This window comes from Schistocerca nitens, chromosome 1 (assembly GCF_023898315.1).
Source record: "Schistocerca nitens isolate TAMUIC-IGC-003100 chromosome 1, iqSchNite1.1, whole genome shotgun sequence".
Lineage (NCBI taxonomy): Eukaryota > Metazoa > Arthropoda > Insecta > Orthoptera > Acrididae > Schistocerca > Schistocerca nitens.
The window spans coordinates 627,222,057-627,237,197 of record NC_064614.1 but is presented as its reverse complement, the minus strand read 5'-3'; the positions used below and the strand labels follow the sequence as shown (position 1 = coordinate 627,237,197).

General features: G+C 43.1%; 1 protein-coding gene across 1 annotated transcript in view; it reads right to left on the bottom strand.

The window, feature by feature from the left end:
• Window positions 1–15,141, bottom strand: part of LOC126236638 (leucine-rich repeats and immunoglobulin-like domains protein 1) — a 113,191-nt gene that overhangs the window by 58,359 nt on the left and 39,691 nt on the right. Inside the window, exon 3 of the mRNA XM_049946096.1 lies at window positions 7,675–7,818. Coding sequence (XP_049802053.1) covers window positions 7,675–7,818 — 144 coding nt within the window. The remainder of the gene's footprint in view (window positions 1–7,674; window positions 7,819–15,141) is intronic.

The window sequence follows — 15,141 nt, the reverse complement described above, 5'->3', positions numbered from 1 at the left end:
GGTGTCTTTAATTTTCCTGTAGGCAGTATCTATCTTACCCCTAGTGAGACAAGTCTCTACATCCTTACATTTGTCCTCTAGCCATCCCTGCTTAGCCATTTTGCACTTCCTGTCGATTTCATTTTTGAGACGTTTGTATTCCTTTTTGCCTGCTTCATTTACTGCATTTTTATATTTTCTCCTTTCATCAATTAAATTCAATATTTCTTCTGTTACCCAAGGATTTCTATTAGCCCTCGTCTTTTTACCTACTTGATCGTCTGCTGCCTTCACCACTTCATCCCTCAGAGCTACCAATTCTTCTTCTACTGTATTTCTTTCCGCCATTCCTGTCAATTGTTCCCTTAAGCTCTCCCTGAAACTCTGTACAACCTCTGTTTTAGTCAGTTTATCCAGGTCCCATCTCCTTAAATTCCCACCTTTTTGCAGTTTCTTCAGTTTCAATCTGCAGTTCATAACCAATAGATTGTGGTCAGAATCCACATCTGCCCCAGGAAATGTCTTACAATTTAAAACCTGGTTCCTAAATCTCTGTCTTACCATTATATAATCTATCTGAAACCTGTCAGTATCTCCTGGCTTCTTCCATGTATACAGCCTCCTTTCATGATTCTTGAACCAAGTGTTAGCTATGATTAAGTTATGCTCTGTGCAAAATTCTACAAGGCGGCTTCCTCTTTCATTCCTTCCCCCCAATCCATATTCACCTACTATGTTTCCTTCTCTCCCTTTTCCTACTGACGAATTCCAGTCACCCATGACTATTAAATTTTCGTCTCCTTTCACTACCTGAATAATTTCTTTTATCTCGTCATACATTTCATCTATTTCTTCTTCATCTGCAGAGCTAGTTGGCATATAAACTTGTACTACTGTAGTAGGCATGGGCTTTGTGTCTATCTTGGCCACAATAATGCGTTCACTATGCTGTTTGTAGTAGCTAACCCGCACTCCTATTTTTTTTATTCATTATTAAACCTACTCCTGCATTACCCCTATTTGATTTTGTATTTATAACCCTGTAATCACCTGACCAAAAGTCTTGTTCCTCCTGCCTCCGAACTTCACTAATTCCCACTATATCGAACTTTAACCTATCCATTTCTCTTTTCAAATTTTCTAACCTACCTGCCCGATTAAGTGATCTGACATTCCACGCTCCGATCCGTAGAACGCCAGTTTTCTTTCTCCTGATAACGACGTCCTCTTGGGTAGTCACCGCCCGGAGATCCGAATGGGGGACTATTTTACCTCCGGAATATTTTACCCAAGAGGACGCCATCATCATTTAATCATACAGTAGAGCTGCATGTCCTCGGGAAAAATTACGGCTGTAGTTTCCCCTTGCTTTCAGCCGTTCGCAGTACCAGCACAGCAAGGCCGTTTTGGTTAATGTTACAAGGCCAGATCAGTCAATCATCCAGACTGTTGCCCCTGCAACTACTGAAAAGGCTGCTGCCCCTCTTCAGGAACCACATGTTTGTCTGGCCTCTCAACAGATACCCCTCCGTTGTGGTTGCACCTACGGTACGGTCATCTGTATCGCTGAGGCACGCAAGCCTCCCCACCAACGGCAAGGTCCATGGTTCATGGGGGGGAAAAACGTATTATAGAATTTTATAATGCAGTACTCTGCAAAACAAATGCACCTGGTGCTGAAAGATTACTGTAATTCCAATTCGTACACAAGCATCCTCTGCAGACGTGATACATGATTCGTGGAATGTAATGCTTTACATGACAAGGACTAGTTAAGATAAAATTAGTTTTAAGAATGTTGAATCTAGTTTAGCTATGTGAGGGTCCTACAATAATTTCCAGGCTGGTGATTTATGCATTAACATATACTTATATTTGCACAATTTCAAATACTTAAGGTAAAAGATTAATTTTGCGAAAGAGGTGACCCTAAATAAAGGAAATTGCTGAATTTTGTTTACTGTCTTCTTGACTTCCGGAAAGCGTTCCACACTGTCTTACTGCCTCCTAGTGAATAAAATACGAGCGTATGGCATACCACACAAGGTTTTTCTTTCGAATGATGAGGTCCCAGTAGATAGAATGCAGTATCTCATTCTTAACGTGGCTTCTTGCTATCGGCAGAAGGCCTGTGGGCATGGCGGAGGGTGCAATGTTTGTTATCAGATGCCCAACCTGTCCTGTGGTCTCTGTTCTGCAATACGGTGCTGAGCAAAGCTTATGAAAGCCGACGTTGCAACAATTTCACAGCAGAATAACGGACTGAAGGGTAAACTGTTTCCTGGTTCATCTTCGCCATTCTGCATGCATAGGCTTTAAGTTTAGTAGACGTTCTTGTTAAGCGGTGACTGCTGCACGCCCGTTGTGTCTCATTCCGCCCATGTTCTGTACCGGCGATAAGCGCCGATATTATACGGTTTACTATTATTGGTACAATAACTAGAAGCATGGTCAGTCTCGCTGGTATTCCGATACAGCTCTGCAAGAAAGATTAAATTATATGTATTTTGGTTCTCCTCTCTGTGATAATTTTTTTCTCGCAGTGATGACAGATAATCGCTCCACGTACAGTACACCTATCTGTACAGACTCTTGGCATATTAGAAATATTCTCTTAATTTTAATTCAATTCAGAATCACAATAATTTGTTTGAAGCTGGTGAAAATTTCTCGTTCATGAAACGTTACACGTCGAAAATTACTAAACTCATTGAAACACTTTTTCTCCAACTACTGAAGGGTCTCTGGAGAGTTGAGTATCGCACTAGGTTTGATATCATTAATACTATCAGGATGGCGTTGGTCTGTTTAGTTTTACAAATTCTGTCGGTGACTAACTCGTAGAAAATATGAAGTTTGAAGTCTAGTCTCTTACAAGAATAACGTGAAATATACGTATGGTACAGACGTCTTCACTGTGCAGTGGCTTACTGAGAACTGTCAGTCAGGATGTTTCGCTCGGCGGAACTGGCCACACATCGCCACGTTCACACTGCTGTTTTTTGGGAGCGGTCTAGCCTTCAGCTCTCATACGTCAGCTGCTTTATGACGAACTACAGATTGTAGAGGTACAATATTTTCTTTGTGGACTATTTTATGTGAACATAATTTTCTTTGTGAAAAAAAGAGACTTTCGTAGTGTGTAAGCTTAAAATATTGATAACTCTGAATTTTTTTGTCCTGCTACCTTCTCTTGTCTCTTCGTTCGTTATCTGTGCTCCTCCCAGCTCCTGTGTATAGGGATGTATGCATTTATGTAAGTTATTTTGGATAATTATAAGTACGATCAAATAGACAAATTGCATTGGTCTTATTTATTTTATAACATAAATGTTATGTTTTTCTTTAACAACCTATCACTTGGATGTGTGCCGGTGAGTTGGTTTCACGGTCAGATTTATCGGGTTTGGACGTGTTTATCCACCATTTCGGCTATCTCATTGAGATTACTGGTAACTGTAGTTGCAACATAGAAACCGCTCTTCTTTCAATTAGGCAGTCTGAAGCACCAGTGAGAATAAGAGTGATGCACCTGGAATGTTTACATTTCACGGTAGCAAGTAATTAACGAAGCCAGCTACTTCTAAATCACAATATTTCGTGTTTTTCGTTTTACACTTGATCTGGGTCTTCGTTAGAAGATGTGGGTAAATTTATCGCTCATACATCTCTCGATTCCTGCCCCCTCCCCCTGCTCCCCTTGAACCATGGATCCTGCTGTTGGTTGGTGGGGAGGCTTGCGTGCCTCAGCGATAGCGATACACATAGCCGTATCGTAGGTGCAACCACAACCGGGGGGGGGGGGGGTATCTGCTGAAAGACCAGACAAACATGTTGTTTCTGAAGATGGGCAACAGCCTTTTCAGGAGGAACAGCCTGGATGATTGATGATCTGGCCTTGTAATATTAACCAAAACGGCCTTGCTGTGCTGGTACTGCGAACGGCTGAAAGCAAGGGGAAACTGCAGCCATAATTTTTCCCGAAGGCATACAGCTTTACTGTATGGTTAAATGATTAGAGTTTCCTCTTGGGTCAAATATTCCGCAGGTGAAATAGTCCCCCAATCGGCTCTCCGGGCGGGGACTATGCAAGAGCACGTCGTTATCAGAAGAAACAAAACTGGCATTCTACGCATCGAAGGGTGGAATGTCAGATCCTCTAATCGGGTAGGTAGGTTAGAAAATTTAAAAAGGGAAATGGATAGGTTAAAGTTAGATATAGTGGGAATTAGTGAAGTTCGGTGACAGAAGGAATAAGACTTCTGGACAGGTGAATACAGGGTTATAAGTACAAAATCAAGTAAAGGTATTGCAAGAGTAGATTTAATAATTAATAAATAGTAGGAGTGCGTGCAAACTACTACGAACAGCATAGTGAACGCATCAAGACATCAGATGGAAAACCAGTTCTAAGCAACGAAGAGAATGCAGAAAGGTGGAAGGTGTATATGGAGGGTCTATTCAAGGGCGATGTACTTGAGGGTAATATTAGGAAAATGGGAGAGGACGTAGAAGATGTTGAAATGGGAGATATGATTCTGCGTGAAGAATTTGACAGAGCACTGAAAGACCTAAGTTGAAACAAGGCTCCTGGAGTAGACAACATTCCATTAGAACTACTAATAGCCTTGAGAGAACAATCCCTGACAAAACACTGCCATCTGGTGAGCAAGATGTATGAGACAGGTAAAATACCCTCAGACTTCAAGAAGAATATAACAATTCCAATCCCAAAGAAAACAGGTGGTGATAGGTGTGAAAATTACCGAACTATCAGTTTTATAAGTCATGGTTGCAAAATAATAACACGAATTCTTTACAGACGAATGAAAAACTGGTAGAAGCCGACCTCGAAGAAGATCAGTTTGGATTTCGTAGAAATGTTGGAACACGTGAGGCGATGCTGACCCTACGACTTATCTTACAATGTAGATTGAGGAAAGGTAAACCTACGTTTCTAGCAGTTGTAGACTTACAGATAGCTTTTGACAATCTCAACTGGAATACTCTCTTTCAAATTCTGAAGGTGGCAAGGGTAAAATATAGGGAGCGAAAGGCTATTTACTATTTGTACATAAACCAGACGGCAGTTATAAGAGTCGAGGGGCATGAAAGGGGAGCAGTAGTTAGGGAGTGAGACAGAGTTGTTGCGTATCCCAGATTTTATTCAATCTGTATATTGATCAAGCAGTAAAGGAAACAAAAGAAAAATTTGGAGTAGGAATTAAAATCCATGGAGAATAAATAAAAACTTTGAGGTTTGGCGATGTCACTGTAATTGTGTCAATTCTGTCGGAGACAGCTAAGGACCTGAAAGAGCAGTTGAACGGAATGGTCAGTGTCTTGAAAGGAAGATATAACATGAACATCAACAAAAGCAAAACGAGGACAATGGAATGTAGCCAAATTAAATCAGATGATGCTGAGAGAATTATATTAGGAGATGAGACACTTAAGGTAGTAAAAAGAAAAAAATGGCTCTGAGCACTATGGGACTTGACTTCTGAGGTCATCAGTCCCCTAGAACGTAAAACTACTTAAACCTAACTAACCTAAGGACATCACACACATCCATGCCCGAGGCAGGATTCGAACCTGCGACCGTAGCGGCTCAAAAAAAAAATGGCTCTGAGCACTATGGGACTCAACTGCTGAGGTCATTAGTCCCCTAGAACTGAGAACTAGTTAAACCTAACTAACCTAAGGACATCACAAACATCCGTGCCCGAGGCAGGATTCGAACCTGCGACCGTAGCGGTCCTGCGGTTCCAGACTGCAGCGCCTTTAACCGCTCGGCCACCCCGGCCAGCTAAAAAGAAACGTTTTGCTATTTGGGAAGCAAATGATGGTCGAAATAGGGAGGATATAAAATGTAGACTGGCAATGGCAAAGAAATCGTTTCTGAAGAACAGAAATTTGTTAACATCGAGTATAGATTTAAGTGTCAGGAAGTCTTTTCTGAAACTATTTGTATGTAGTGTAGCCATGTATGGAAGTGAAACATGGACGTTTAACAGTTTAGAGAAGAATAAAATAGAAGCTTTCGAAATGTGGTGGTATAGAAGAATGTTGAAGATTAGACGGGAAGATCACGTAAATAATGAGGAGGTACTGAACAGAATTGGGGAGAAGAAGAATTTGTGGCACAATGTGACTAGAAGAAGGGATCGGTTGTTAGGACATGTTCTGAGGCATCAAGGGATCACCAATTTAGTGTTGGAGGCCAGCGTGGAGGGTAAAAATCGTAGAGGGAGACCAAGAGATGAATACACTAAGCAGATTCAGAAGGATGTAGGTTGCAGTAAGTACTGGGAGATGAAGAAGCTTGCACAGGATAGAGTAGCGTGGAGAGCTGCATCAGACCAGCCTCAGGACTGAAGACCACAACAACATTTTTACTGTGTCTTTTGAACCAATTTCATTTTGGAGACGATCCGCCTTGAGAAAAAGACAATTATTATCTTTTATTTCCCAGACATGTATCGCTAAAGTTTCAGCATCATCAGTTGGCTTATATTATCTTTCTATAAAACGGAAAAAAATGCTCTCTATTACTTGTACACATATAAATATGAGTTTTTAAGTTATTACTTACAAATTTTAAAAACAGACAAATTTTTGAATATATGCCTTGCTACCAAGTGCTGTGGTTTTCCTGGATTTTTATGTTTTTATTGCACTTGTTTTATTTCATAGTTGGTCATCTGCAACCATGCGAACTTTATGTAGAACCGCTATTTACTTTGTAATTTTACGATCAGCCTCAAAGAACAGTCAGAAAGCACCAACTCATAAACACTGCAAACCTTCCTCTTCACACACATACACACACACACACACACACACACACACACACACACAGAAACACACAAAGTGGCTGATACACATCACAAAGATTTAAAACTCTCGTCCAGAAAATATTCAACTGTTTAGTTGTCGACCATCTTGTTTCTGCAGTTAGTACACAGTAACTAATTGCAGTTCTTCACAGTGACAACAACGGGAAAACAGAAAAAGTAACTGAAACGTATTTCCAACAGACACACACACACATACAATCTTCCACGCAGAATTACTTAATGTTGCGAATAATCTAACATTTGCTAGTCTAAAATTTCGAAATAAATAGCTGTTCTATATTAAGTTCTGTATGGATGCAAATGGCGAACTGTGAAAGAAAACGTGCAATTAAAAGCACAAAAGTCCAGGAAAACTAGAGCGTATGGTAGAAAGGTGTATATAGAAAACTTTGTCTGTTTTCCAGATTTGTAAATACAGTCTTCAAAATCGAAAGATAAGAAAAGCCTACTGATGATGCTAACACTTCAACGAAACATCTCTGGGAAATAAAAGAAAATTCTGTTTTGCTCAAGGCGACCCTCTCCAAAAACAAATTTATTTCTAAGCAAACACGGACGGAACAACTTCAACATGAAGATGATCTTATAGACGCGGCCCCTCCCGCCGGAGGTTCGAGTCCTTCCTCGGGCGTGGGTGTGTATGTTGTTCTTAGCATAAGTTATGTTAGGTAGTGTTTAAGTCTTGGGACCGATGACCCAAGCAATTTGATCCCGTAGGACTTCACACAAATTTGAACATTTTGATCCTTTAGACCGGTTTGTAGGATATAACATCGATACACGAGGCGGAACGCATTGCCGTTTAGCTACTATGGACCGCAGCTGGTTTACGTACCCGCAGCGAGGTGGCGTTGTGCAGCAGCCGGGGCGGCAGGCTATCCAAATTGTTGCGGGAGACCTGCAGGCGGCGCAGGCTGGAGGCGGTGGACAGAAGGCGGTCGGGCAGCCGCCGCAGCGCATTATGGGACACGCTCAGCTCCTGCGGGAAGGCAACCACCACCAGTGTCACCACACCGTCACCACATGGAAACTGCTCAGGAGCACTTCATGAAAACATGCTTATCATACCAGTCGCCCACCTTAAAAAAAGAATTCTTCAAGTGTAGACTTGCACAAGAAAATCCTAAAAAAAAAAAAAACAAAAAACAAGCATAAGCTAAAGGGAAAGTCGGCTAAAACAGTGAGGTGACAAAAGTAATGGGATAGCAATATGCACATACACAGTCGGCGATAGTATCGTGTACAGAAGGTATACAAGGTCAGTGAATTGGCGGAGCTGTCCCTTGTACTGAGGTGACGCATGTGGAAAGGTTTCCGACGTGATTATGTTCGCACGATGGGACTTAACAAACTTTTAACGCAGAATGGTAGTTGCAGTTAGACGCAAGGGATATTTCATTTCAAAAAATACTCAATAAAAATTCAATATTTCGAGACGCACAATGCCAAGAGAGTGACAAGAATACCAGATACCAGCGTTACCTCCTATCAAGCACAGTGCAGTGGCCGACGGTCTTCACAGAACGACCGAGGGGATCGGTGTTTTCGTAGAGTTGTCACTGCTAAAAGGTAAGCAACACTGCGTGAAGCAAATGCAGAAATCCATGTGAAACATGCGACGGACGTATGGTTTAGGAAAGTGGGGCGAAATATGGCGTTAATGGGCTACGACAGGCGACGACCGACGCGAGTGCTTTTGCGAACAGTACGACATCGCCTGCAGAAACTGCCCTTCGCTCTTGACCATATCGATTCGACCTTAAACGACGGAAAAACCGTTGCATTGTCAGCTGGCCCCTGTTTTCAGCTAATGGTAGGGTTCAACTGTGGTGCAGGCTGCACGAAGCGATGTGACCAAGCTGTAATCAACGCACTGCGCAAGCAAGTCGTAGCTCCATAATGATGAGTGTGTTTACTTGGAATGAACCGGATCGTGTGGTACAACTGAACACATCATTGACTGTAAATGACCATTTGCAGCTATTCATAACTTCATGTTCCCACAGAACGATGGATTTTTTATGGACGACCATGTGCCATGTCACCGGGCCATAATTGTTGGTTAGACCATTCTGCACAACAGCTCACGCCAGGCTCAACTGCCCTAGCGTCCCTCTCCAGCGACAACCACTACGTTTACATGCGAGACGTCTCCCGAAAAACGAAAACAGAAATTCGGAAAGCGTTTTTCGCTTTCGTGTTTACCTGTTAAGGTCTGAAGCGGATTTGCTAGTGCAGTTAAATATGGCATCTGGAAAACAGCTGACCTAGTTTCTGATTTAGTCAGCACAACTGTTATTTCTCTTCACTTAAACATTACACGTAGACAGCTTCACCCTGAGTCTAATATTTCTGCTTCTCCTTCATTGTACAATAAGTCCGTATGAACCGAATATTCTGAAAACAAGGCCTAACTTGACAACGAAGCACGTTTGAAAACCGGTTGCGTTTAAATGGGAGCGAAAATCGATTGCGGAATTGGAAAACCGGGAACTAGAAGCGGATTTCCTGAATCGATTTTAAGTGTTTACATGATCACCCAGAAGCGATATTAGGAAATCGGTATAAGAAATCCTGGACAATTCGAGTGAATGATTGGGCACCCGGATCGCCCAACACGAATCCCATCGAACATTTATGGGGCGTAATCGAGAGGTCGGTTCGTACCCAAAATGCTGCATCAGCAACACTTTCGCAATTATGGATAGCTATAGAGGCAGCACAGCTCAACATTTCTGCATGGTACTTCCAACGACCTTCTGACAAGGGAACCTCCCCATCGCACCCCCCTCAGATTTAGTTATAAGTTGACGCAGTGGATAGGCCTTGAAAAACTGAACACAGATAAATCGAGAAAACAGGAAGAAGTTGTGTGTAACTATGAAAAAAATTAGTAAAATATACAAACTGAGTAATCCATGCGAAGATAGGCAACATCAAGGACAATGGGAGACAAGCAGCGTCGTGGTCGCGTGGTTAGCGAGAGCAGCTGCGGAGCGAGAGGTCCTAGGTTCAAGTCTTCCCTCGAGTGAAAAGTTTAATTTTTTATTTTCAGTTTATGTGACAAACTCTTATGTTTTCATCACTTTTTTGGGAGTGATTATCACATCCACAAGAAAACCTAAATCGGGCATCGTAGAAGAATCTTTTTACCCATTCGCCAAGTGTACAAGTTAGGTGGGCCGACAACATATTCCTGTCATGTGACGCACACGCCGTCACCAGTGTCGTATAGAATATATCAGACGTGTTTTCCTGTGGAGGAATCGGTTGACCTATGACCTTGCGATCAAATGTTTTCGGTTCCCATTGGAGAGGCACGTCCTTTCGTCTACTAATCGCACGGTTTTGCGGTGCGGTCGCAAAAAACAGACACTAAACTTATTACCATGAACAGAGACGACAATGAAAGAACAGACGGATCATAACTTTGCGAAAATAAAGAAAGTAAAATTTTCAGTCGAGGGAAGACGTGAACCAAGGACCTCTCTCTCCGCAGCTACTCACGCTAACCACGGGACCACGGCGCACCAGAGCTCACGTGATCCTTAATGTGGCATGTGTTACACGTGGACTACTCAGTTTGTATATTTTATTAATTTTTTTCATAGTTTCACACAACTTCTTCCTGTTTTCAAGGCCTATCCACTGTGCCAACTTATAACTAAATCTGAGGGGGATGCGATGGGGAGGTTCCCTTGTGAGTCCTTAATAGGTTGAGATGCTACACTACCCAGAGAAAAAGGAGAACCGACTCGACATTAGGAGATATCTCATGACCTTCGTGTAAATCTCTCTCCTCTACTGTTCACTCTGTAATTATATCTAAGAATCAATGACGGGGAAAAAAGTAGTGTAAAGTGTGAGAAACAGTTCAGTGAGCTCAGAATATGCACTAAAAGCGAAACACAGAAAGATGAGGAGCAGCGGAACTAAAATTAGCGTAAATTGTAATATCAAAACTACACGCCACGCAATAGGCTAAGTGAAGGTATCCTGCTGCTTTGCAAGTAAAATGACGCACGACGTTGGATGAGTTAAACAGGATCTAAGAAGAAGTCACAGGCATTAGTAGAATAAAGCAGGTTTCCTCTTGTCAAACATAACGAGCATTTGTGACGTGATCTCGCAGAAGGATCGTGAAAATTAAATGGACTGGTAACATGAGAAATAAGGACGTCTCCCATAATATCGATGAGTTAAGGAAAACGTGGGAAACAGTAAGTAGAAGATGGACAGGATGACAGGATAGGCGACGAAACTTTCATAATACTAGACTCCGTCGTAGGGAGAAAAACTGCAACGGAAGTAAGAAATTTGTCAACAAATAAATCAAGCCGTTCGGTGTAAGGGTTGCTGCTTGCACAAGCGTTTGACATACTAGACGAAGTTAAGGTGAACCGTATCAAATGCATGAATGGACTAATGACCTTATCACCTCCCACCCTCCACTCGTACAATAAAAACATATTAATTTAAAGAAATTTTAATATACCATTTAATTTTCAGTTCCAGTTGCACATTGTTTTATTACAGTCTCACCTCATTTCAGAGTACAACACATAAATCTTGTAATACAACAACACAGAGCCTAACATAAAAGATTTTTCAAAAATAGTTCAAATGGCTCTGAGCACTATGGAACTTAAGATCTCAGTTCATCAGTCCCCTAGAACTTAGAACTACTTAAACCTAACTAACCTAAGGACATCACACACATCCATGCCCGAGGCAGGATTCGAACCTGCGACCGGAGCGGTCGCGCGGCTGCAGACTGTAGCGCCTAGAACCGCTCGGCCACCCCGGCCGGCTGAGGGAGAAGACCACACAGCGAAGTCATCGGTCTCATCTGATTAGATTCGTAATTTTGAGTAATGGAGTAATTTTTAATGTATTATATATTGTTAATATTTCTAAAAAAAATTTATGAATGAGTATGATGACGTAATTTAATTGCAATACCTAAAATAAGAATTATGTAATAACATGTAGTAAACACGGTGGTCTACTCAGGGCGATCTGTTACTGTGAACAGCCAAAGAGTATATTTGAAGTAGGGAAATTCTGCACTTTTACATAGGACTCCCGAAGCCGGATTTCGTGTACCGATTTCCCAATACTGCTTCTGGGTAATCATGTAAACACTTAAAATCGATTCAGGATATCCGCTTCTATTGCCGGTTTTCCAATTCCGCAATCGATTTTCGCTCCCATTTAAAGGCAACCGATTTTCAAACGTGCTTCGTTGTCAAGTTAGGCCTTGTTTTCAGAAAGTTAGGCCTTGTTTTCAGAAAGTTAGGCCTTGTTTTCAGAATATTCGGTTCATACGGACTTATTGTACAATGAACGAGAAGCAGAAATATTAGACTCAGGGTGAAGCTGTCTATGTGTAATGTTTAAGTGAGGAGAAATAACAGTTGTGCTGACTAAATCAGAAACTAGGTCAGCTGTTTTCCAGACGCCATATTTAACTGCACTAGCAAATCCGCTTCAGACCTTAACAGGTAAACACGAAAGCGAAAAACGCTTTCCGAAATTCGATTTTCGTTTTTCGGGAGACGTGTCGCATGTAAACGTAGTGGTTGTCGCTGGATAGGAACGCTAGGGCAGTTGAGCCTGGCGTGAGCTGTTGTGCAGTAAGAGGCTGACAGAAGCGCTCGGTCGTAGCGGCCGCTAGCAGCATATATAGCGCAGCACACTGTAAGGTACCAAAATAGAAGAACTGTACGTTATGGACTGGCATAATTACGGTGTTTGCTGGGCACAGTGTGCAAAAAGCATGAAACCATTATGACAGAAAACCACTGCTGGCCCAAAACTTTCTACTGCAAAGCGACGCTAAGACGAGCCTGTAGCCATGCACTGTTGGCGATTATTATCTTACACAGCACCAGCAGCCACTCACTAAAGTAAGACCAGACCAAGTTTAATATTTAGAAGTGTATCAAGGCTAGCTAGCGTACTAGTTCATTTTGTGAATAATTACCAGCTTACCGTTAACGCTGTGTTACAAGTGTTTAAACTTGAACAGTTACCAAGTTGGGTCCTATGCTGTCGTTACTAATTAAAACCTAGTGTCAATGCTGGCCGCCGGAGTGGCCGAGCGGTTCTAGGCGCTACAGTCTGGAACCGCGCGACCTCTACGGTCGCAGGTTTGAATCCTGCCTCGGGCATGGATGTGTGTGATGTCCTTATGTTAGTCAGGTTTAAGTAGTTCAAAGTTCTAGGGGACTGATGACCTCAGCAGTTAAGTCCCATAGTGATCAGAGCCATTTGAACCATTTTTGTCAATATTGATGATAAAAGGACGGTTGCTGAGCTAAATTAATTTTGATGATTTGCATAAAAATGAAAGTTACCAAAACTTAAAAACTAACTCAGACTGAAGAGTTAAGGCTAACGGACTTTGTTACTCAGCGAAATCTTCACCTAAAGACCAGCATTAATATGCAGTGTATCAAATAGTGATTTCAGCGAGTTTTTAAAGATTATTGAAGATCAGAATGATTAATTTCTGCTGTCATTTCCAGAATACGTAACAGTGTTATGCAAAAGTCAGTCAGTAGTTTTTTAGTGAAAGTTACTCGCTGATAAGACATACACTCCTGGAAATGGAAAAAAGAACACAGTGACACCGGTGTGTCAGTCCCACCATACTTGCTCCGGACACTGCGAGAGGGCTGTACAAGCAATGATCACACGCACGGCACAGCGGACACACCAGGAACCGCGGTGTTGGCCGTCGAATGGCGCTAGCTGCGCAGCATTTGTGCACCGCCGCCGTCAGTGTCAGCCAGTTTGCCGTGGCATACGGAGCTCCATCGCAGTCTTTAACACTGGTAGCATGCTGCGACAGCGTGGACGTGAACCGTATGTGCAGTTGACGGACTTTGAGCGAGGGCGTATAGTGGGCATGCGGGAGACCGGGTGGACGTACCGCCGAATTGCTCAACACGTGGGGCGTGAGGTCTCCACAGTACATCGATGTTGTCGCCAGTGGTCGGCGGAAGGTGCACGTGCCCGTCGACCTGGGACCGGACCGCAGCGACGCACGGATGCACGCCAAGACCGTAGGATCCTACGCAGTGCCGTAGGGGACCGCACTGCTACTTCCCAGCAAATTAGGGACACTGTTGCTCCTGGGGTATCGGCGAGGACCATTCGCAACCGTCTCCATGAAGCTGGGCTACGGTCCCGCACACCGTTAGGCCGTCTTCCGCTCACGCCCCAACATCGTGCAGCCCGCCTCCAGTGGTGTCGCGACAGGCGTGAATGGAGGGACGAATGGAGACGTGTCGTCTTCAGCGATGAGAGTGGCTTCTGCCTTGGTGCCAATGATGGTCGTATGCGTGTTTGGCGCCGTGCAGGTGAGCGCCACAATCAGGACTGCATACGACCGAGGCACACAGGGCCAACACCCGGCATCATGGTGTGGGGAGCGATCTCCTACACTGGCCGTACACCACTGGTGATCGTCGAGGGGACACTGAATAGTGCACGTTACATCCAAACCGTCATCGAACCCATCGTTCTACCATTCCTAGACCGGCAAGGGAACTTGCTGTTCCAACAGGACAATGCACGTCCGCATGTATCCCGTGCCACCCAACGTGCTCTAGAAGGTGTAAGTCAACTACCCTGGCCAGCAAGATCTCCGGATCTGTCCCCCATTGAGCATGTTTGGGACTGGATGAAGCGTCGTCTCACGCGGTCTGCACGTCCAGCACGAACGCTGGTCCAACTGAGGCGCCAGGTGGAAATGGCATGGCAAGCCGTTCCACAGGACTACATCCAGCATCTCTACGATCGTCTCCATGGGAGAATAGCAGCGTGCATTGCTGCGAAAGGTGGATATACACTGTACTAGTGCCGACATTGTGCATGCTCTGTTGCCTGTGTCTATGTGCCTGTGGTTCTGTCAGTGTGATCATGTGATGTATCTGACCCCAGGAATGTGTCAATAAAGTTTCCCCTTCCTGGGACAATGAATTCACGGTGTTCTTATTTCAATTTCCAGGAGTGTATTTTGCTTAACAGAAAATACTCATTTAAGATCAGTTGCAATTGTAGAAGTATTACTACTAGGCTTATGATAAGTTTCGTGAAGCTATTTTTTATTACGCAAACTGAGTGCCAAACAATTAGCAATCAAGTGCGTATGCTTAGCACAGTCTGCTTAACTAATTCCACTATTATTTTTATTTCATATTGCTGACAGTGATTTTGAATCTGCATTGTAGTTAGTGTCACTGTGGCCGTTTCCGCCTGAATGTCTTGCACTAATTATTACGTAAATACTTTT